General features: G+C 37.5%; 1 protein-coding gene across 2 annotated transcripts in view; it reads right to left on the bottom strand.

Annotated features, from left to right (window-relative positions):
* LOC109413956 (basic helix-loop-helix ARNT-like protein 1) overlaps positions 1–23,273 on the bottom strand; it is a 347,751-nt gene that overhangs the window by 27,393 nt on the left and 297,085 nt on the right. For both annotated transcript variants that reach the window (XM_019687687.3, XM_019687686.3), the window contains exons 4-5: positions 7,579–7,745; positions 6,948–7,153 (exon numbers count right to left, since the gene is read on the bottom strand). In XM_019687687.3, coding sequence (XP_019543232.2) covers positions 6,948–7,153; positions 7,579–7,745 — 373 coding nt within the window. The remainder of the gene's footprint in view (positions 1–6,947; positions 7,154–7,578; positions 7,746–23,273) is intronic.

Below are 23,273 nucleotides of genomic sequence, written 5' to 3'. Positions count from 1 at the left end.
ATTCATTAAAATGACACCCTTTTTGGGAAAAAAAAAATGTCCCGAAAAGGTTGGTCAATGGATTTCCGTATTATAACCTGGTAGCATTGACTTTAAAAGCATTGAATGAAGCTTCGAATGAGTGTAATCAGTTTCGTACCTTTTAATTCCGCCCTATATTGCTTATCCTTTGACAGATACGGGAACCAAAGAGAGCCTCTTACCTGTACATAGGACCTTTAGACATGTTTGGTCTGAACTAGGGTTTCGAACTACTTGGGGACCCGCGTCGATTCCCGGCACCCCGCAGCAAAACAAATCAAAATATTGCTTGCCGCATATTTTTCAAACGCCCTCCCGTGGATAATCGTCTCCCGCAACATTTCCGCAACGGGATCCACAATAAATGAGCTACACTTTCACTCTTAAGGACAGACTTGTTAGAATCCCAAAATGGCTGCCACAATGGCCGACTTTGGCACCTACTCATGATTTCGAGCGCACAAATCTCTTCGTAAACAAAACCATCGCACCTGATCTTCTTATTTTAAGTCAATTACAGGTGAGCAAGAACAAAATAATAAAATGAATTGGTGTTTGAAGCTTGCTTCTTGATATTTGTGCGTCTAAAGTTCTGATGCACTGTTGAAGCGGGATTTCAATACGTTTGTTCTTAAGCCGTACAAGTGCTCAAAAAAACTATTACTGGCGGACGAGTGCACTTCGTCAGCACAAATATGGATGCCGAAGTGATTTCCCATTTGATTTTGCTGGAAGTTCGGCACTGGTGCCGGGAATTGGCGCTGGAATAGGTGCAGTAAACTCGTTCAAAATCGACTTTCCGGCAGAAAATCTTCAAAACAATCACTGTTAACAACAAGTTAACACAAAAAGGTATCTGATGCAGATGGAAGAAGTGGACGAAAACGGTTGTTTCGTTGTGAATTTAGGTAATGCGCAATTTTGTTCATCTGTTGTTGAACTTTTTTTCCAAAATCACGCAAAATATGAGTTTTGTTTTCAAGATTTCTTTAATTTTTCTTATTATTTTTACACGATGCGTTCGTCTGGGACAAATTTGGCCTATGCTGTGAAAACGGAGCATAGATAGTAAGTAACATACACATAAAAATCATAAACACAACATAAGAGAATCATTGTCCACAGATTCCTTGAGAAAGGCACAATATAGTGACCGAAACGTCGAATGAAAACTTAACAATTCAGTTTTGAGTTTTTCTTCCAAGACTTAAAGCCATAACCTCAAAACATAAAAATTGCATTCTAGATTTTTTTTTTCTTTAATTTTTTTCCTTGCATTTTGAACAAAATAATTAATTAATTCAGAACACTTAAACTGAAGTTTTTTTTTAGCTGTATTAACGAGATTTTTAGCCCTTAGGGTAGCCCTTTAGGCTAGTTCATCTCGGAACCTACGCTTTACTTCTCTTCCGAACGAAGAGCTCACATTTTGCGAGTTTGTCTAGAGTGGGGTTCGATCCCAGGTCCTCGGCGTGATAGTGAAGTGTTCTAACCATCACACCAGGTTCGCTCCCTAAACTGAAGTTTAAGGTTTCCATATTAGTATTTAGAATGAATTTTCCATCTTAAGACCGATACTATGCATCAAAATTTGACCGAAATTCTCATTTTTCTAGTAAAATGCGTGTTTTGAACGGTTTTTCATATATATCCATGTTGAAACAGTTTTCAAAAGGTACAGTTTATCGACAACCAGGCAACAAAAATATCTGCAAAAGCACCGTCAAAGATTTGAAATGATCAAGCAGTTAAAAAGTTATTAAGCACTCCACATATATTGTTTGGTTAAAAGTAAAAATAAAAAATGTAAAACAAGCTATTTTTTTGCGTGACTTTGGGGTAAAATTTAATGGTCAAGTTTAAAAAAAAATAAATAAAACATAAATACATAAATAAAAAAAAATGAAAATAGGTTGAAAATTGAAAAAGGCATTTAGAGGAAAACATCTTTATTTCTAGAAAATTCGCGTTTTTGCCACCTCTAAATCTACGTTTTTGCCTACCTCTCAACCTCTCAATATTTAAGACTGAAACTCACAGGTTTCTCTTTTTATGTGAGGATTCAAAAATACGAATTCTAGGTTTCAGCATCGTTTGAAATATAAACAAATATAAATTTAGAATTTATTTTTCATTAATTTTTTTTTATTTTGTTTGACATGAGCAAAGAAAATCAAAAATTTCACGTTAGATGACGAAGATATTTATTTTTGTAAAGGCGTTTTCTAAGTTGATGAGAGACAGACAGGTAAAAGAACATATAAGATTTAGTACCTCTCTCGTGTCGAAATATGTTCGACCCCATTTTCAATGACACTACGTTTCAATATTTATTTTATTTTTTGAAAATTTATAAACTAACGATTGATCAACGATCAATTCTGACTATACATGTCAATGGTTGCTCCTCCGTGATTGATCTGAACTGGTACCAGTTGCACTGAGATCCAACTGAATAAGGGGCTGGGACATTCCACTTATTCTCAAAGTGCAATTTTAGCTCATGCATATTTGATCAATAACGGCGCCGGCCAAGTCCTTATAGTCAGCTGGGAAGGGGAAAGGAATGTTAGAGTGTACTGGTTGTTGCTACTAGAGACCGAGAGCACTCTGCGTCCCCACAACCCGCACGGACTGGGGTATTTGTTAGACGGAAAGGATGGGAGATCTGGGAGTCACTGTTGGGTCGGTGATGCGATCCATGGATAGGGTTATTTATAGTGTTCGTGATAGATTGTGCGGTGAATAAGGTGAATAAGATCAAGCGGCACAGCACGCTTTGGTTGCATAACTTATAGGCGTTATATATACACTGTGCTTTGAGTGGAAGTTGTAAGGGACGGAAACGACTTTTTTCAATTCGTTTCTGGTTCCAGCTATGGCTAGAAACAGAAACGAATGATGCTATGAACATATGAATATACATGAGTTGTATATGTAGAGAAGAGAGAGCGAGAGAAAGTGGATAGAAAGATACAAAGTAGGATGAAAAGGACGGGCCAGGGATTGAACCCATGACCTTCTGCATACGAATCAGAAGCGGTAGCCACTAGACCACCAAGCCTGTCTATTTTTTGAAAATTTATAAACTGTTTACAAAGTTTCTTTAAAAGATTTTTCGAACCTCATCTTTTGAAATAGATCTTTAATCTATTTGCATGAATCTTCTTTAAGTTTTTAATTAACTTCTGGAGCATTATTTTTTTCCAAATTCTCTGTAAATATTAGTTTTTTTTTAATATTATTTTATATTTTTTCTAGGTTTTTCACTAAATTACAACTTAAGTGAACGATTACTTTTCCACTTCCTGATTGATTTCAAATCTTTTGAGATATATTTGGTTTTTATAAAACTGTTGGACTTGAAATTGGCCTCAAATCTTTCCCAACCAAGCTAAATTATATGACCAAGTTTCAGGTAGTTTGGCCGACAAAATCCCTTGTGACGAAGAGAACAAACCTACCGATAATACCTAAAGTAACCTTGTTTTTATTTTTTGAAAATGTTTGGAACAGACTTTAATTTTAGTTATCCTTTTTATGACACCTTTCCACCATAAACTGCCAAAACATGTCTAAAAAACTGCTTTGTCCATGTATAATTAAAGTTGAGGATTATTTGTTGACAGTTTTTACTCGAAATCAGATACTAAGCATTATATTTAGGGCTATGGACAGTGAAAAGCTTTTATCAAGACAATTTTATCCTTAAATTTTGAACATGAACATATTTTATAATTCAAAAACACAACAAAAGTTAAAGTTCCAGGCTCTTGTATAGTTGTCTTCAATAAACAGACCGTATAGACCTAAATTATATAAAAAATCGATTGAAATTTAACCAAAATTCTGTTTCAAGAAAAAAAATTGAGGCAATTATTTGAGGTTGGTCAAGCAATTGAATTTGCTGCAAAAAAAAAGAAAAAGTAAAAAAAGTCTTGAAAAGCTCATATCTACAATATTTTAGAAAAATATCATATTCTGCAAGTTTATAAAGAAATCAATTTTGAAGAAATTCATGCAAAAAGATAGAAAATAATTAGAAAATTAAGAAAGTTGTGACAATTAAAGTGAAACTATCTCTCAACTGTGAGAGATTGCGTCACCTCTAAATTTTAATATTTTTGCTCAAACTCAGAGAGTTTTCTTTTCATGTCATTTGAATCTAGAAGAGGGCACGAATTCCAATTTTCATCAACTTTTATTTTTTAATAAGCCACACGCACCTTGTACTTCGGGCAAGTTAAGTAAATTTATATGGGTGATCCATAACACAAGTTTCAGGGAAATTTGTTGGATTTTACCGCTCGTTTCGTGTATAAGAGGTATCGGTAGCGCACGAATGTAGCAAAAAAAAAAACTGACAGCTAATCGCTGCAAAATAATGAAGGTAGTAAAAAGTGTTGAATTCTTACAAGACTTGTATCATTTTAACACAAAAAAATCTTGTAGAGAATTAGAATAAATTTAAATTCAAGAAAATAGAAATCTAAAGAGATTTTTCCATTTCCTTTATCAAAGCTGCAGCCACTTAGTATGTAATGATTAATGCATTCATGGGATAAGAACTCCCACCATGCTGATTTTTGGCAAATCTCAAATACCCGCCTTATTCATGTTACCGTCGCCAATGTTGGGAATATTCACTTGCTTCTATCTCAGTCCAGAAGCATGCTATCAAAAATGATGTTTGAAGGGCTTTAAGATTGTAGTTTAATCTAAAAGTTTGCCGAATAAAGTAAAGGTCGCAGACGCATATCAAAGTGGTGAGAGAACTGTGAAATTTATACTCACCTCTCACGGTTTTGGTATGAGTCTGCGACCTTTACTTTATTCGACAAACTTTTAGATTAAACTACAATCTAAAACCCCTTCAAACATAATTTTTTGATAGCATGCTTCTGAACTGAGATAGAAGCAGGTGAGTATAACATTTTGCAATTGAGTATTCCCAACACTGATGTCGCTTCAACGCAGAAATTATGACACTCACTGAAAGATTGCTATCTTCAAGTGTGGACTGAATGAGTTTCAGTTTGTTTGGTTTGATGCGCAGCACTACAAACACAATCATAGCGCTTCGTATGAATATGAATGTGAGGCGCACAACATAAACTCATGCAGTAAGATCTTCGTGTTTCATGGAGAAGAGGACATCGCTTCTGATGGATGTTGCCTTGAACAATGGTTGATTCGAGTGGCATCAGTGTGCATTTGTGGTTTGATGGTTGATAATTGTCATTTGACCCTCACTTCACATTGAGTGATGTAAGGTCGATAATTACAGAGTCAAACTACGAGGCGTTCGGCAACCCATGCTGATTGCATTTTCAAAGAAATTCTTGATAAAACCTCTGTGTGGGTTATTTTTATAAAACTTCTCAAAGACCTTCTGGGAGTGATACTCCTGAAGTGGCTAAAAGAAAAACAGTCTTTCGGAATAATTAATTCTACTTCAGGGTGTTCGACATAGAACTTTGTGGTTTGTTCTTTGAAAATGCTCAGGAATTTAAGGGCCCTCAGGTTTCCCAGGGTTCTAGGGGGTGTTGAAGTTTTGTTTAATCGAGGTTTTCAACGCATTTCTATTTTTTTTCGGGACCCACGGCTTTACTTCCCTTCCGTAGGAAGAACCCACATCATGTAAGTTAGTACGTGGTTGGATTAGATCCCAACTCATCGGCATCATGGTCATGTGCTCTGAGACTTTTCGAGGCACTTCAGGGGCGTTACAAGGATTTAGGAGATGTTCAAAGACTATACATGGGGCCAAGGGGGTTTTAGAGGGGTTCCAGAGGATTTCTGAGAAATTTCAGCGAGTTTCTGATGCAATACAGCTTCAGGGGTATAACAGGGGGTGTTAGATGATTTCACAGAGCTATCTGAAGCGTTTCAGCATGTTTCAAGGGGATCTCAAGGGTTTTAGGAAGCGTTTTAAGGGTTTCGAAGACTTTTTGTGGGGTTTCTCTGCCACTCTTCTACAAAGTGACGTAAGCGACATTGAAAAATAAGTTACATTTTGGGTCATTTTTCATCAAACTCTCGTTCGCTAAGTTTTCTTCCATAGATACTAGATTACCTCTAGATCTTGCATCCTTTTATAGTAGACATACCACAGTGTTGTCATTTCACCAGGTATATACTGAAATACAACGAAATTTGGAATTAAGGAGGTTGCAGGGGAAATTTCTGGGATTCCAGAGTTACAGGCGACCCGAATGGGTTTCTGAAACATTTCAGAGGCAATCCATGAAGTTTCAGAGGATTTTCAGCGGGTTTCAGAGGCATTGCAGATGGTTGTGGGGGAGTTTTTGCGAATTTCTGAGATTCAGGGTTTTAAAATTACAAGTGGTTTGATTGAAATTCAGAGGATTTACGGAAGCATTTCAGCTTCAAAGCAGTTTTAGTAAGTTTCAGAAGCGTTACAGAGGATTACACGTTATTATAAGAGTTTCAGGGGCGCTTTAGGAGGTTTCTTAGGTTTCAGAGGCGCTTCAGGGGTTTACGAGGTACTGGGGTCTTCAGAGACGTTCAGTCCTCCTGAATGGCTCTTTCAATTTAAGTTCATTGAATTCCCCTATAATGCCCTTAAATCTGCATGTAGGTCTCTGAAAGTCCCTCAAATGCCTCTGAAAACCTCCTGAAAATCCTTCAGACCTCCTGTGACACCTCTGAAACCCTATGAAACTATTTGTAAATCCCTGGAATATCTTTAATGCCCTGAAAGCTCCCTAATTCCCAGTAACTGGATTTGTTCTTAAAATTCCTAGACACAGCGTCTAACTAACAAAAGCGTTCCTGAAACCTCCTCAAACATCCCTTAAAAACTTTTGAAAGGTCCATAATATACCCAGTATTTCCCTGACATATGCAGCTGTACTGTACAGCTACAAATGCACTGTAACCCACATTTCCCATCATGTGCTCACCTGACAGTGTCCGAGGAACTGTTCGACCGATGCCGAAACCAGCACGATCTGTCCTCTACAGGTGACGGTCAACAGGAATCCATTCAGCATCCGGAACAGTGTGTCCTGCACTTCGCTCTTTTGCACTACGACGTTAGACCTGTTGGATGCTTGCTGCTGCAGCTGCTGCTGTTGTTGTTCCTGCTCCTGTTCCTGGTCCTGGAAAACTGTGATGGAGGATAATAACATATTATAATTCAGTTAAAAAATGTGGAGCTAAAAATGCTCCATTTACATTTACAAATTGACGAATTTGCAAATATTTTTGGGTTATATTTTTTTATTTGGGTTGTGAAAATCGCTGAATCTGTTTATGTGAGACTTAAAACAGATCGATAGAAATAGATAACTACATTTACGCCCTTATGATATTGAATCTAAGAGATTTAAGTTTAGAGAATAGCATTAAGAAAAATGGAGATTCTCACTCATTGCCATCTACATATGTCGGTCACCCGACACCGCGATTATTCATATGCCACTTTTATTGCCACCAAATTAACGTCAACAAACGTCCATAATAAGAGTAAAGTAGTGACCAAAATCAGCTTCATGATTATTGTTTATGTGCATAGTAGGTACGCTCGCTTACCATATTTCACTCGGAGGGCGTGGGCGGAAAACCGCAGCACGGCCGTTTTGTCCACCCGCCGGGGCGATTCGGCCACATGCGGTACCATGCCGGACAGTTCCTGGATGGACCCGTTGAGCTTGTCGCGGCGGTTCTTCTCCGCCCGGTTTCGCGCTTCACGGCCATTTCTGTAGAGAGAAAAAAAAAACAAGAACAAAATGAGAAAAGTAGGTATTAGACGCGATCGGAATTATATCGATTTTTGTGTTTTTTTTGTGCGAGATTCTTCCGGAATATTAATATTGATTAAATGTGGTGGTAGTAAGGTGCGGGAGCGAGTACCGTCAGAGTAGCTGGATTCCTTTAGAAGTTATTCAACTGATTCAATTTAGCTTAGCTTATTTAATTGAAGTAAATGTATAAGCTAACAGAATATTGTTACATACACTTAACAAATAATACGGTATATTCCAAAATATATTTTAGTCAAATATACTAGAATGGGTTGTAAGATCCATTATAAAACGAAAATAAAAGGTATTAGGTTACATATTGGTTCACAAAACCTCTACAAGACTAATTGGTCATCAAAGTGTCACTTGGGATATAGGTTCACAAACGAATCGCCCAATTTGAGCCATCTTTCACAGCAAAACGTTTATGAGCAGGGATGGGAAATGCCATAGAAATGTTATTTTGTTATTTGCTAATTTTTCTGTCCCTAGTAAATGTGCATCGACGACATCATGAATTTTCCATAACTAACCATGATTATAGATTGATGTTGTAAACGGATGGCATTTTACTCTGGGAAAAATGTTGTAATAGTTTTGCAAGGAATTACGTGACATTTCCCATTATTGTTTATGTGGACAGTAAGGCATTCAGCTGTAAGCTGTGGAAGACATTAAAAAAATCTTCACCAGACTATTTAAGTTTAGTTGAGCGTGGGTTCAGAATTGGCGCCTCACCCTACTGAAGAAGGGAAGCACGCAAACAGAAAACCACACAAACGTTATTAATTCGGAAATTCATTAATGGGACTGGATGGAAGGCGGCTGCAGGCTGGCTGTCTGGTGGCGATGAAGTTGCCGACCACCAAGAAAGATTGATATTTTCTTTGGAAGTTGAAGTCCGCGGGAGCAGAAGTATAGAAACAAGATAAGATTTATCGATTACAAATACATAATGCTCGAACAATGAAGTGTTGCGGAAGTCAAACAAATGAAGTCGATCTTGCTGACCGGTGACGGTTTTGATTTGTTATTATCAAGTTTGGAAATGCTATTTAATTTGTAAGAGAAATAAACTTGCTGAATAAGAACTTTTACTATTTTTTTTATCTTATTCCCGTCTATGTAATCAGCTACCAATAATGATGAAATTTGTTCTTGCACCGCGCCTAACGCTTTATGACAAATTTGGCATCAATTACTAATTCATAAATTAGCTTTCATGTCATGTAAAAACATATTGTAAAAAAACTACAATTTCTTCATAGTAATAAGATTGAATAATTGTTCCGTCTATTCCACGTCTATTTCGGGCACAACCAGAATCCAATTCCCGGCACACCTTCTACGTGAGTCTATGGTACATACTATGGTCAAAAATTATGTTTTGACCGTAGGTGTTTTCTCGAACCCACCAAATCATAAATAAGGTGAAATCCAACATTGAAGTGCCACAGAGCTTTTGTGGGGTGTGAATTGAAGGTTGGTTCAATAAGTGAATCTGGTGAAGTGAAAATTGAACGGTGATGAAGAACTATTCTGCAAGCTGCTCCTTTAGTGCGGTTGCTTTACGTATGAACGCAAAACGAGAAAAAAATGCCATCTCGTAAGTGGAGTGAAATTGAAACGTGAAATTTAGTACAATTATTCGATTTCCAGTGCTACAGAGGCTATCTCATATTTTTTTCCTGGTGGAAAATGTTTTTGTCTTTTTTTCCCAAACCATTTTTCGTAATTTTGTGAAAAAAAATGACTTTTGCAAATATGTACGAAAATCAAATTTGAAAATATTGCTTCGTTGTTAATTAAAAAAAATCAAAAATTTTAAAATGGAGAAATGCATCCAGTTTCGTCGTTGGAATATTTTTCGGATCTATTTTTCCGGAATGAAACTTTTTTCTCTCTGAATCTTCTTGCAGAACTAGCGTAATTGTCCAAACATCAATTACTTGTTCGCAGCTATGTAATGATTTCTAGAGCAACCAGCAAAATCATTATTTAACAACTGTTTTAGTTCTCAAAAAATTAGCTTATCATTAACGCAAAGAATGTCTGAATAAATGTCTGTAGGACTCTGCAAAAATTTCGGGAAGAATCCGTGGAAGTTTATGAAGAAATTTCCTCAAAACCCTTGGAATGCTGAAGGAGTCGTGAGAGGAATTTTTGAAAAAAAAAATAAATCTGTAGCAATATCTGAAGGAATCCGAGTTATCCGATCCGGATACTCCTGAAGAAATCAAAAGGATATTTCCTGAAACTATTCGTTGCGCAATGCCTGAAGAAAATCCTTGAGAAACCCCTGCTGGAGTTCCAAGAAGGATCTATTGAGAAATTTTTAGACGAATTCCTGGAGAAATTCCTTGAAGAACCTCTGGAAGAGTATCTGTAGGAACAAGTGAGTAACCATCTGTTACTACAGGTACTCTTCGATATAACGTACAAAACCAAATTCTCTTTGTACGTTATATCGAAGTGTACGTTATATCGAAGCAGATAAAAATTCAACATTTTTTATGCCAGTATTGATATATTCGACGTGAAATTAAGGTGAATATATGACGAAGCCATACCTAGAATTTTCAAGAGCACAACACTGAAGAACCGAATGTCGGTTTGCGCTGAAAAGTTGATCGATTGGTTACCCGCTGGTGGTGACCAATTGATCAACTTTTCAGCGCAAATCGATATTCGGTTCTTCAGATTTGTGCTCTTGAAAATTCTAGGTGTGGCTTCGTCATACATTCACCTTAACCCTTAATAATGATTTCGGTGCAATTCCCAAACCCAATAATGAAAAACTTGAGAACTTCACGAAAAGCTCATTTTGTTTTTTTTTGTGCTTCGATATAACGTACATTTTGCTTCGATATAACGTACACAAAATTTTTCCCCAAATTGCGTAATATTGGTTACAATGCTAATGTTGCAACACAGCATTGATTTGAGTTATTTCGTAGTTTATCTGAGGGCTATTCCTGGGAAAAAATTTAAATTTTCATTGTTGTACGTTATATTGAATTCGCTATATCGAGGGTACGTTATATCGAAGAATACCTGTATTCGTAGAGAAGTCTCCTTAAACAACTTGAAGACATTTCTTTAGAACTTTCTAAGAAAATTTTCTTTAGAAATTTCTGAATATTTTTCTGAAAAATAATAGAGGAATTGTTGGAGGAATAGCATCTATGTCATATTCGGAGAAAAAATACACAAAGTATGAAAATATCCGTATGAATTCCAAGAAGTATTCCTGCTGCAACCGCTGAAAAACATTATGCAAGGATCTCTGGAGGAATCTTGAAAATATTTTAGGATTTATTACTTTGAAAATTTGCAACATAATCCTAGAAAGAATCCTCCAGATCTTAAAAAAAATATCTGAATTGTTTCTGAAATTTCTGAAGGATTTCCAAATGAACTCCAAGAGGATTTTCTAAACGAATTCTTGAAGAAATTCCTTAATGAATTCTATGAAAGATTTTGTAAATTAAGAATCCCTGGAGCTATTTCTGAAAGAATTTGTTTCGTCTTTTTTGACGTGACTTTTCGCCCTAGGTGAGTTCACCTCAAAAATTCTGAAAAATCCTCAGAAGATTTTTTGAAGGCTGTCCTCAAAGTAAATATTTCTAAGAAAATCCATGATTCATTTTTAGAAGACATCCTTGCAGAAGTTTTTAAAGGAATTTCAGAGCGATTCTTTTTTATTAAGTAATCCATGGAAAATTTCATAAAGGCGAAACTAGAAGCATACACTCATTTTTGAAGATATCATCTGAATTTTGATCGTGTTTTTCAATTTTGCAAAAATCAATGTTTTTCGAAATTTTCTTTAAGAATGGTTTCTGCAAAAACAAAAAAACATTTTCCATCAGAAAAAAAAAATCAGAAGATACCTTGATTCATACTCTACATGTGTAGGAAAACCGATTTTGAAAATATTACTTCGTTATTTCATAAAAAATCAAAAACCAAAAAAAAATGAGGAAATGCTTCCAGTTTCGCCTTAAGAAAACTTTGGAGAAATTTCTAAAGGAAAATTGAATTTATGACTATCCGAAAGAATCAATGGAGACATGAAATGTTATGTAGAAGAATACTACACTTAGGATTTTCTGAACCAAACCCATTAATCGCGGGAGAAAATTATGGAGGAATACGAATAGTTTTCTAAAAGTATTTCCTAGAGTATTTTATTAAAGTATGCAAGGAAACAATCTGTGCAAGAATTTCTAAAGGAGTTCTTTGCCAAATTTCTGGAGGGTTCTCTAGAGGAATTTCAGAATAAATACATAAAAGAATTTGTAAAGACATCCCTAGAACATTTATGGTAGAATTCCTGAGAATTTTCTTCAAGGATCTAAGAAAGAACGACTAAACAAAATTTTGGAAAAAAAAATACTTGAGAAATCTATGAAAGATTTTATAAACGAATCACTGAAAGATTTTGTTGAGGAGGAAATTATAAAGAAGCTAATCCTTGGAAGATTATTTTAATGAACCGCTGGATAGTTTAAAAAAGTGGAGAGATTTTCAAAGAATCCCTGGAGGATTTTAAAAAGGAAGTATTGATGGAATCTTTCTCATTTTTATCATAAAAAAATTCCCCAGAGAATCCTTGGAACATTTTGGAGAAATGGAGTAATTTCTGAAGAAAAAACTGAAAAATACTTTTAGAAATTTGTAAAGAAATTCTTGGGTGATTTTTTAAGGAAATATTAAGAAAAACTTTTGGAGCAATCCATAGAAGAGAACAGTTCGTCGTGAAATATCTGAAGGAGCCCCCAAATAAAGATGTAAAAGAATCCTTACAAGAATTTGTGAAGGAATCTCTGGAGAAATTTGATACATTAATGCCTGCTATATATTTCAAAAAGATTTCTGAAAGAATTCCTGGAACATTTTCTGTGAGATTTCCTGGAGTGAATGCAAAAGGAATCCATGGAAGATTATGTAAAGGTATATTTTTTAAATGTGAGGAGGAATCTTCTAATTTTCGTTATCCCCGAAACACTGAAAGCCTGTTGGAAAACTGTTGGATTTTCTTAGGAAATATATTGAGATTTTTTTGAGAAACTCTAAAAATTTCTAAAGAAAACTATAGAAGGAATTACTAAAGAATCTATGGAAGATTTTATGAAAGAATCACTGAAAGAATTTGTTACCAAGGCATACGAAGAGGAAATTTTAAAGAAGAAAACCCTTGGAAGGTGGAATCACTGGAGAATTTTTTGAGTAAAATTTTAGAAAAAAAAGATAGATTTTCAAGAAATCCCTGGCAGGGTTTCTAAAGTTTCTACTTATTGATGAAATCATTTCATTTTTTCAAGAAAAATTTTCTCAAGGAGCAATTTTTGGAGAATTCTTCAGAGAAAATTCAGAAAAACATGTTTTGATGAGTTTGTAAAGAAATTCTTAGATGAATTTCATTGCCTTCCTTGAGAAATAGGATTATTTTTTAACCCAAGCCGTTCATTATGTCAGCGAGCTGTTCCCAAAGTGATGCACTAAGAAAGTAAAGGAATTTTGGAGAAAAATTTCTGGAGCAACCCATAGAAGAGAACAATCCGTCGTGAGATTTCTGAACAAGCCCCCAAGGAAAGACGTGAAAGAATCCCTGAGGAATTTGTGAAGGAATCTCTGGAGAAATTTTATGCACTTATACCTGCTATACATTTTTTGAGGATTTTCTGGAGGATTTTTTTTAAATGTTTATTTCTGAAAAAAAAATGAATTTCTGAAGGAATTTCGAAGAGTGAATACAAAAAGGATCTATGTAAGATTTTGTATTGAAATATTTGGAAAAACATAAAGAGGAATCTTCAAACTAATTTCCGTAATTCCTGGAAAACTTTCTAAAAGCCTTTCTAGAAGAATTTCTGAAAAAAAACTGTTGGATTTTCTAAGGAAATATATTGAGAAATTCTTGAGAAACCCACGAATAGTTTCTAAAGGAATCCTTTAAGAAATTTCTGTAGAATTTTCTAGAAGAATTTCTGAAAAAAAGCTCCGGGGAAATTGCTGAAGAAATTCAGGGAGGAATTTTTTAAGATATTTTTTTAAATATTTTTAAAAAACTTCGGCAGGCCATCCAATTTGAATTTATAAATCAACCTGGAAGAAAATTTACGAAAGTGAGGAGGTTTTTTTTTTCAAATTCGTAAAGGAATTCACAAAAGACTTTTAGGAAAAAAAATCCGAAAGAACTGTCGTAGAAATTTCAGAAAGAATTTCCGGAAGATTTTCAAAAACCTCCGGTTGAATTGTTGAAAAAATCTTTGAAATATGTGCGAATGAGACTCATTGGATACATTTCTAAAGGATGCTTACCCCAGATGAATTTCTGAAGAAATCGAGGAAAAATATAAATTCGAGAAAAATAGTCGGAATTTGACCATCCGCGACTACTGGGCAATTTTGTAGACTAAAAGTCAGCTTTCCACAGACAAAATAAAGGGTAAAGTTTTCTAACATTGATTCAAGACGAATATTTCTCTCTCTTTTTAAAATTGCGAAACAAATAACATGAAAAACATTTCCGGATAGTAGCTTATACTTGAGAAAATGAAATAGTTGAAATTGAAAAACGTCTCGTCCATACGATTTATGTGGTTTGCTGGAAAATCTTCATAGTTATGCTGCTGCGAATAGTTAGATGAAAACGTGGAACATTCTGTATGAATTTATCAGAAATTTAAAGTTCTATCCCACCTTCCCGTGCTTTAATGTTTAGTCGGTTCTAGAGAACAAGCATTTGGGTCATGTTTTTTTTTTCTAGCTACAAACAGAACTCCACACAAATTTCGCAAAAGGAATCCCATCAATCCGAGTAAATAAGATTCCTTCCTCCATGCTAATTAATTGAAAACCCTTTCTTCCGTCAAAGTGCTCCGTTTCCGTGCTCACCTCATTCCGTGCTGATGAATTGGCACAGCCAGCAAGAGGAATGGGAAAGTAGCAGATTCGGCATGTAATGCGAATTTGTCGCTCACCGGAGCGAATGAAAGGACACGGTCTACCTTCGAGAAGAATTTTCCACCAAACAGGATACTCATTTGAAGTAGATTCACAGACAGCACCGCCAACTCAGCCGCCACCACCCGACCCTTTGCGTGATTAAACCAAAAATCATAAGTTCCAATTAATTAATGGCATTTGATTAATGGAGAGAGAAAGGCTTTCGCTGCTCGCTACCAGGCATACATCCGCCGTCGCCCGAAAATTTCCTCGAAACTATCCATCTTCATTTCGCGCGCGCGTCTCTGATAAGAACCGGGAGGTCACGGTTCCCCATCATCTTACGCCCTGCCGTCGTCGTCCATAGCGGTCGGATCGGGGAGTGCCATGTTGTGTTTTCCCTACCGACGACGAAATAGAAAAATAAGACCAAGATAAAAATTCTCGCGTCGTCCTGATCCGCCGGTTGGATTTGAGCTCGGGGGTAACCTGAAACAGAAGCTCGCTCGCCCACCAAATATCATCCACTCACTCTGCGTCAGGAATGCGGCCGGCGCGCGGCGGAGATGAGAATTTCAAATAAGCTTGCGTCACGAAGAGGCGGACGAAGGCGCCGGGTCGCGCTCTAAGATGAGAATCGTGTCGGAAAACAAAAAAGGATCAAGCCAGGCGCTAACGAGATTTTCGGGAATTGGTGGAAAATTTTGCGTGATGTGCACCTGTAAGTACCATTACCAAGGGTGGTTACTGCGGAGCTGCGTGAAAGGATGGCGGAATGGGCAGGGTGGTATGGGGTATTTGGTGTATATCAAACAGATGATATTGGTGTAGCTAATTTTTAACAGCATTGAACTATTGGCATGAACGAACAGGTAGTATACATTATAATGCATTTTTATTGTATACAGAACAATGCAATAACTATTTCGGGCTTTTAAAAACTCACTTGTGAGTAGGTCACATTAGGTGAATCTCCAAGCGTAGCTACAGGTCTCTCGCTTGTGAATAAGGTTTGTGTTCACGCCGTGATATCCACTGAAATATCATGAAAACTCTCAGAAAGGAGACCTCCGTACACTCTTTTAAGCTCTACTACAGCCGACTGGAGACCCCTGAAACCTTGCCTTGAAACGCCCCAAAATTCCTTGAAAGCCCCCTCTAAGATCCCCGTAGAGCTCCTTTAACCCTAGTAAGATGTTAGGGTCGATATAACCCAGACAGGCACGCTGAACGTGGTCTACACCAGCATTGTGCGTCTGACCTAACACACGAAAATGTTTAAACTCTATTGCAACTGAGAGACTCCTGATTCTCTCTGAAACCTATCGAAATGCCCTGAAACATCTTGAAACACTTTGAAGCACATTATAAATCTCCTCTAAGATCTGGAGACTTCCTTTAAACTCATTTGAATCCCATTGAAATGCCTTGTCAAACCCGCCCACCCCTCCTTTGTCGCTCCCCTTAAACTGTACTGAAGCATCTCGAAACATCCTGAGACCCTGCAGACTTTCCTTAAACTCTACTGAAACTCTCTAATTCAACTGATTCGCCTTGGAACGACTTGAAACTCCTAGAAATCCCGTGAAACTACCGTAGACTTTTCTAAAATATTACTTAAGCACCCTGGAGACTCCTGAAACGTACTGTTACCCGGTGGCGCTTTTTCCCTCTAGGCGACGGAGCCAGCCTCCTTCTAGGCATTGTCCATCTCCGTCTCTGAACCTTATTCGTAGAACTGAACTGGATTCCACTAACGCACTTTTCAAAGCATTCGAACAACGTAGCACGTTTCTTGGGTTGAGTTTTCGGCATACCTAGTTAGGCGGGTCACCAAACACTATCTAATGGGCTTCCAAAGTGTGACAGTCCGGCTAGGAGTGCCTCGGGCATATAGGGAACGACGTCATGATCAGTAAGTTAGCGAGATTGCCAGCGAGCTGATGGCAGGAGGTTCAACAGGGGGAGCATGAGCCAGCGCAGCACCGGCCGGGGGAGGGAATGGTGACAGACGTGGAGCTCACGTGGGTGCTGAACCACAACAGGAGCTGACTACCAAAGATGTTGCTAGTTGCCGAACAGCTGGACGAGCTGATTGGCTACACGAGCGGGCGGACTACCATCAGCAAGGCCTGTTGAGGGCAGATCCTTCCAAAGGCGGGAAACCACTCGGAGACCCGTCGGCATATAGACCAATATGCTTGATTGACAAGGCGGGGAAGGTGCTCGAAAAGATCATCCTCAATAGAATGTTGAGGTTCACCGAGGGCGAAAATGGTCTTTCGAGCAACCAGTACGGCTTTCGGAAGGGGAGGTCCACCGTAGACACTATCTTGTCGGTTACAAAAACTGCCGAGAAAGCACTTGAGCCTAAGAGGAGGGGAATTCGCTTTTGCGCGGTAGTGACTCTGGATGTAAAAACCCTTATTAATCCACCTAGCGGTGATGGTGCCTTTCTCGTGCCATAAAATATTCTTTCAACAAAACACAAGTGACAAATTAAGTCCATGGTATGGGAGCAAAGATCATAATTATTAAATAAGTTTCTCTCTGAACGATGGCATGCATTATCAGGAATCGATCAGTGCAATAATAATTGTTAATTTTGTTCTCATAACAGCGCCAGAGCCGGAAAAGTAACTGTGTATGTACATTTGACACAGCGGTGAGGCTGATCTTGTAGTACACAAATCTGCACTCTTTAAAAATTAGGAATTTACATATGACGTAAACCATCAACATACGTAAACATTTCATGACTGAATGGCAAATTTGACTCAATTTTACATCCATCATGTAAGTTCGAGTTGGTTGCACGAGATGTCAACAATTCTATCTGACCAGATAGGTAGAAACAGTTTTACATTTATTGTTTGTTTCACAACTCGGAGATACAGTCGAGAGGTATTCTTCATTACACCAACAAAGCTAGCCATGAAAATGTTTGACAATTCACAGGTCATTTTGACAGATCACACACATGCACGAAAAAGACGGATAACATATTCTACTTTATCGATCTTGTTGTTGTCCTTTTCATGCACATGTTACATCTGTCAAAATGACCTGAGATTTGTCAGTCATTTTAAGGTTAGGTGCGTTGGTGTAATGAAGAATAGCACGTGCCTCGTGCCTCTCTATCAGCTAGGGGTCGCAGTACCGACCACTTTTGGTGAGTACCGGTATTTCGGTACTGGGGCTTACAGTACCGGTAGTACCGGTAAAATACCGGTACTGGATTGTTTTCACCAAAATGAAGAGTAATATATTTTGTACAAAAAATCTACAATTTACTAGACATTTGTGAATTCCGGTTTTCAGGGAGGTCATAAAATCTAACTAGAAATTTCAAAATTAAACAAAAAAATATAAGTAGATAAAGCACATAGAAAGAATAGAGTTGTAAGAAACTGTTTTTGGACAAATGGTTTAGTTTCTGCGCAGTTTCACAGGCAGTATCTTGGTCAGTCCAAAATGAAACAGGAACAACCTTACATGTACCAAAATCCGATAGACAGCTGCTACATGAAGACAGAAAAATATTAAACTTATTTTTCTTTGATGATGGTATCAACGGAACCCAAAAACTGAAGAAATAACAAGAAACTCTAATATAACAAGTTTTATTCAAAGCTAGTAAATCCATTTCCCACAATCAATGATCAATAAACCAACCATGATATCCTGGATCTGCAGAAAAGTTGCATATATGAAACGTTCGTTTGTCAATGTACTTGGTTTCAAATGTTTTCGGTAATCTCCTTCTTCTTCTTCTTCTTCTTCTTTGTGGCTCTACGTCCCCACTGGGACTTGGCTTGCCTCGCTTCAACTTAGTGTTCTTTGAGCACTTCCCCAGTAATTAATTGAAGGGCTTTCTTTGCCTTCCATTGCATGAACTAGTATATTGTGAGACAAGGTTCACTGTGCCCAGGGAGTCGAGAAAATTTTCCCGACTGAATCGGGAATCGAACACGCCGTCTGCGAATTGGCGACCCATAACCTTAACCACGAGGCTAACTGGAGACCCCGTTAATCTCCATTATTGCATATTAGTTTTACTAATGACCGGATCTCAGCACTTCGAGAGAGATTTCTCAGTACCGAAAGTACCGGTTCCAAGGTTCAGTCAGTACCGGTATTTCGGTACCGAAAATTGGTCGGTAATACCGGGATTTTCGGTACCGGTACTACCGGTACTACATCCCTACTATCAGCAGATCAGATTTCAAGTCCGGTTTGTTTTTTTACATACGTATGTTTTATCTCTCGCTTCGGCTCTAGCGATTGCTAGCTCGACTTTATTTGTGATAGAAGACGTAAATTTGTCTCAAACGGGCCGCTCCTTTTATGTGCATCCAAGTGAGCTTTAATTTACATGATTTTTTCTAAGGGTCTGTGTCAATTGGCGAATTAATAGTTATTTATGTAATGAGTTGCAAAAAGTTGATTTTTTCAGCACGAGTCGTACATTTATCCAACGAGGCTTGCCGAGTTGGATAAATACGATGAGTGCTGAAAAAATCGAGTTTTGCAACGAGTTCCATACAAAATTTCATGCAATGATTTTTTCATATTGCAACCCCTTTGAGTTGCATAATATTCATAATGCAACTCAAATGAGTTGCATTATGAACATTATACAACTATTTTTCATTATGCAACTCATTTCAGTTGCATAATGAACCAGTTCGGAAAAATTGGCCATTATTATACCAAAATGAGTTATATAAAATTTAAATTATGATACTGAATTGCATAAAATTAATTTTCACTTAAACTTGACAGTTCGATAATTATTTCCTTAGGAAAACTGTCAAGTTTAAGTGTTGAACTGTCAAATTTAAGTAAAAATTAATTTTAATTCGCCAATTGACACAGACCCTAAGAGTGTGGGTAGGACATATGGACTGTCCAACCCAGCATTTTTTTGTGGGTATACCTATAGGATATGTCCTACACTGCAAAATATTTTTGCTGGTAATCAGCAAACTTTGCTGATTTTTGGCGTGCTGATTGCATTCAGCAATACAAATTACTGAGTAATCAGCAATTATTTTTCAACTTGCTGAACCATCCAGCAATTTTGACAGTTGATCAGCAAAGTTGTGCTGAAATTTAGCAAAAATGTTGCTGAAATTCAGCAATTTCTTTTGCTGATTTTTGGCGTGCTGGAAGCATTTCAAAAATTTTGGTGTGTAGCAACTCCTCGCGCCACTTTTAAAGGCTTTAAAAATATCACATCACAAATACCACTTTGTCTGATGGTCCGAACCTGTGGAATAGAGAACAATGGGCTTGTGCCTTTGGTATAGTGGTAATCACGTTCAAATGTATGCGTGTCTCTTTTGTAGGTGTAGTTGTGAAACTTGAGGGAAAATATATGCACTCTTACCCCGGTTGTTAGTTTTATCATAATTTAGCCGTTTTACCCAAATCAATTGGGTAATATTTTCATATGCAATCTGAATAGCCTTTGAATTGGCGTGCATTTTTGTGTATGGAAAAATTCAAGCTAGTGTACGTGTGTTGAAATGTCACTTATCTCTATAGTGGTAATCACGTTCAAATGTATGCGTGTCTCTTTTGTAGGTGTAGTTGTGAAACTTGAGGGAAAATATATGCACTCTTACCCCGGTTGTTAGTTTTATCATAATTTAGCCGTTTTACCCAAATCAATTGGGTAATATTTTCATATGCAATCTGAATAGCCTTTGAATTGGCGTGCATTTTTGTGTATGGAAAAATTCAAGCTAGTGTACGTGTGTTGAAATGTCACTTATCTCTATAGTCTATTTTACGAAACGACAACAGTGTTGATATTGATATTAACACTCACGGGCTTGGGTGCAACCTCCTGTCAAATTTTCATTCATGAAATGAGCGATCAGCTGATCCGAAACGTTTCGTAAAATGGCTCATTGAAAATAAAAACGTGCACTCATGCAGAAATACTCCCACTTGGCCAATGAGTTGGCCTTACCCAATTTAACGCCCAGATGTATGCAACTTAGCGTTATCACTTACCGTTACCTGACGTGCCATTGCCTTACTACATTCATACACCGAGGTAAATTTCTACTCAGTCACTGAGTTGGTCCTACTCAGTAAAAGAAAAGACTTCTATTTTCTTACTTAGTTTCCGTTACGTTAAAACTGAGACAACTCAATGAGTTGCCTCACTTCTAACTGAAACTGAGCAGGAAAAAAATAATTTGGAATAAATCCATCTCAGTAACTGAGTAGAATTTTTTCTCTTAAAACATCTTAAAACCCAACGGCCAATAAGAACATTTATTTCTCTTATAAGAAAAATTATATAAGGGAATACCCATAAAAAACGTAACGATTGGAGTGGGAGGGGGGTTTGGGATAGTTTGACACGTAAAAACGCACAGAAAAACCCGTGCGAGAGGGGGTGGGGATGTACATTCCCAATTTTAGCGTGACGTACGTAATGGATGCTCCATGATGACTGTTTTGATGATTAAACAGCATCCTGTTCGCCAGATACACGTTTGGGAACATGGCAAAAAATTCTTAAGCGTATACATCACGCGTTGTTGGGGAGGGGGGCTTCAGCAAAGTGTGAAAGTGTGAGCATTTTCATATATGAGTACTCTAAAAAAAATGCTCACACTTTCACACTTTGCTGAAGCCCCCCTCCCCAACAACGCGTGATGTATACGCTTAAGAATTTTTTGGGAACGTCCATAAATTTTTTGTATACAAAAAGTGTGACATAGCGGGAACGGGGTTTGAAAATCGGCAATTTTCGCGTGACGAAATTTATGGACGTTCCCTTGTGATATCACGTATCCAAAAAATGATGACGGATGTTTGAGCCGTTTGCTGCACATGAAGTCGACTCGTAAGAGTGATGCACGAATTAGATCAAATTTCAAATTAGAGCAAATCAGCCGCCGCCGTTAAATGTGGGTCTAGCCATCGCTAGAACCGGATCAATAGATGAATCAAGGGAACCATTTGGTGGTCTCCGATGGCACGGAGATGAACCAAATTTTTGTATTTACCTTAATATAAAATAATAATAAGAGCAAAAACTTTAAAATAATCAAGGATGGGAACACTCACTTGGAAAGAGTTACACTCACTTGCAGTTTTGTCAACTCAGAAGCGTGCAATCAAGAAACGATGTATGGACGACTTTTACCTTGTGATTTCGTCTAAAACTTTGCCGAATAGAGTAGGGGTCGCAAACGCATACCGATGTCGTGAGGGAGCTGCGAAGGCAACTCTCCACGAGGTGAATGTAAAGTACACTCACCTTGTGGAGAGTCGCTTTCACAGCTCTGTCACGACCTTGGGATTCGTGTGCGACCCCTACTCCATTCGGCAAAGTTTTAGACGAAATCACAAGACAAAAGTCGCCCATACATCGTTTCTTGATTGCACGCTTCTAAGCTGAGAAAATAGCAAGTGAATGTAACTCGTTGAAAGTGAGTGTTCCCATCCCTGAAAATAATACTAAAAAATATTTTAAATTTCTATGATTTGGCAGTGAAAAATTTCAAGTGGAATTTAAGTGAATTTTTCGCTCAGTGTTTGCCCACCGAATGTCTGCACTGAGCGAAAAATTCACTTAAATTCTACTGGAAATCTTAAGTAGATTTTTTTCCATCTAACTTCACATTTGAAGCTTAAATGATAAGTGAAAATATTCTACTAAAAAAATCCAATAAAAATTAAGTGAAATTTTTCACTGCCAAATCATATAAATTTAATATATTTTTTAGCATTATTTTAAAGTTTTTGCTCTTATTATTATTTTATATTAAGGTAAATACAAAAATTTGGTTCATCTCCGTGCCATCGGAGACCACCAAATGGTTCCCTTGATAAAGAGGAAACATCTGAATTCGCAGAACATTTTGCCATCATCACACTCATGCATGGTTCGTTAGTGATGGCTGACAGCTACATGCTTCTATTTTGCATACTTTCGTTCGACTGCAGTAAAATCCACTTGAAAACCAAATACAATTTATAATACGATACAGTGCGAAATTTCCAATAACTTTCCATTGGAGATTCACTATACTTTCAAGCGGGTTTCACTTAACTCATGTGAACTCACTCAAAAATGGTTTTTTGAACGGTTACTTGACTTTTTCCAGTGAAATCAAAATGAATTTCCTCTCAGTGCAGTTTCGCGACGAAACGCGGAAAGGCAGTATCCGCGATCAACTAGGTAAATATCTTATACGAACGTAATTTAAAACGAAAACCTTCGGCTGCCTCCCGTCCGTCACTTAGCATCGCCATCGCTATCCAACCATGAATGGCAGTGAGGTTGGGTGCTGCTTGCTTGGTCAGCCTCCTCCACCCAGCCCATGCACTCGGGTGGGTTTGGGTCGGCGTCGAAGCGCTGGGTAACCATGCCAGTTGTCCCAGTTCGATACTTCGATGACGTATTACTTTAGGGGGAGGGTGGCAATCGCTCGTACGACTGATTCGTCATTCCGAAGGGGCTGTTCATAAATCACGTATACTAAAATTTGGCCATTTCAA

The sequence above is a fragment of the Aedes albopictus genome, chromosome 2, assembly GCF_035046485.1.
Source record: "Aedes albopictus strain Foshan chromosome 2, AalbF5, whole genome shotgun sequence".
In the NCBI taxonomy this organism is placed as follows: domain Eukaryota; kingdom Metazoa; phylum Arthropoda; class Insecta; order Diptera; family Culicidae; genus Aedes; species Aedes albopictus.
Note: the sequence above shows the minus strand (reverse complement) of the source record. Positions and strands in the feature narration are given on the sequence as shown.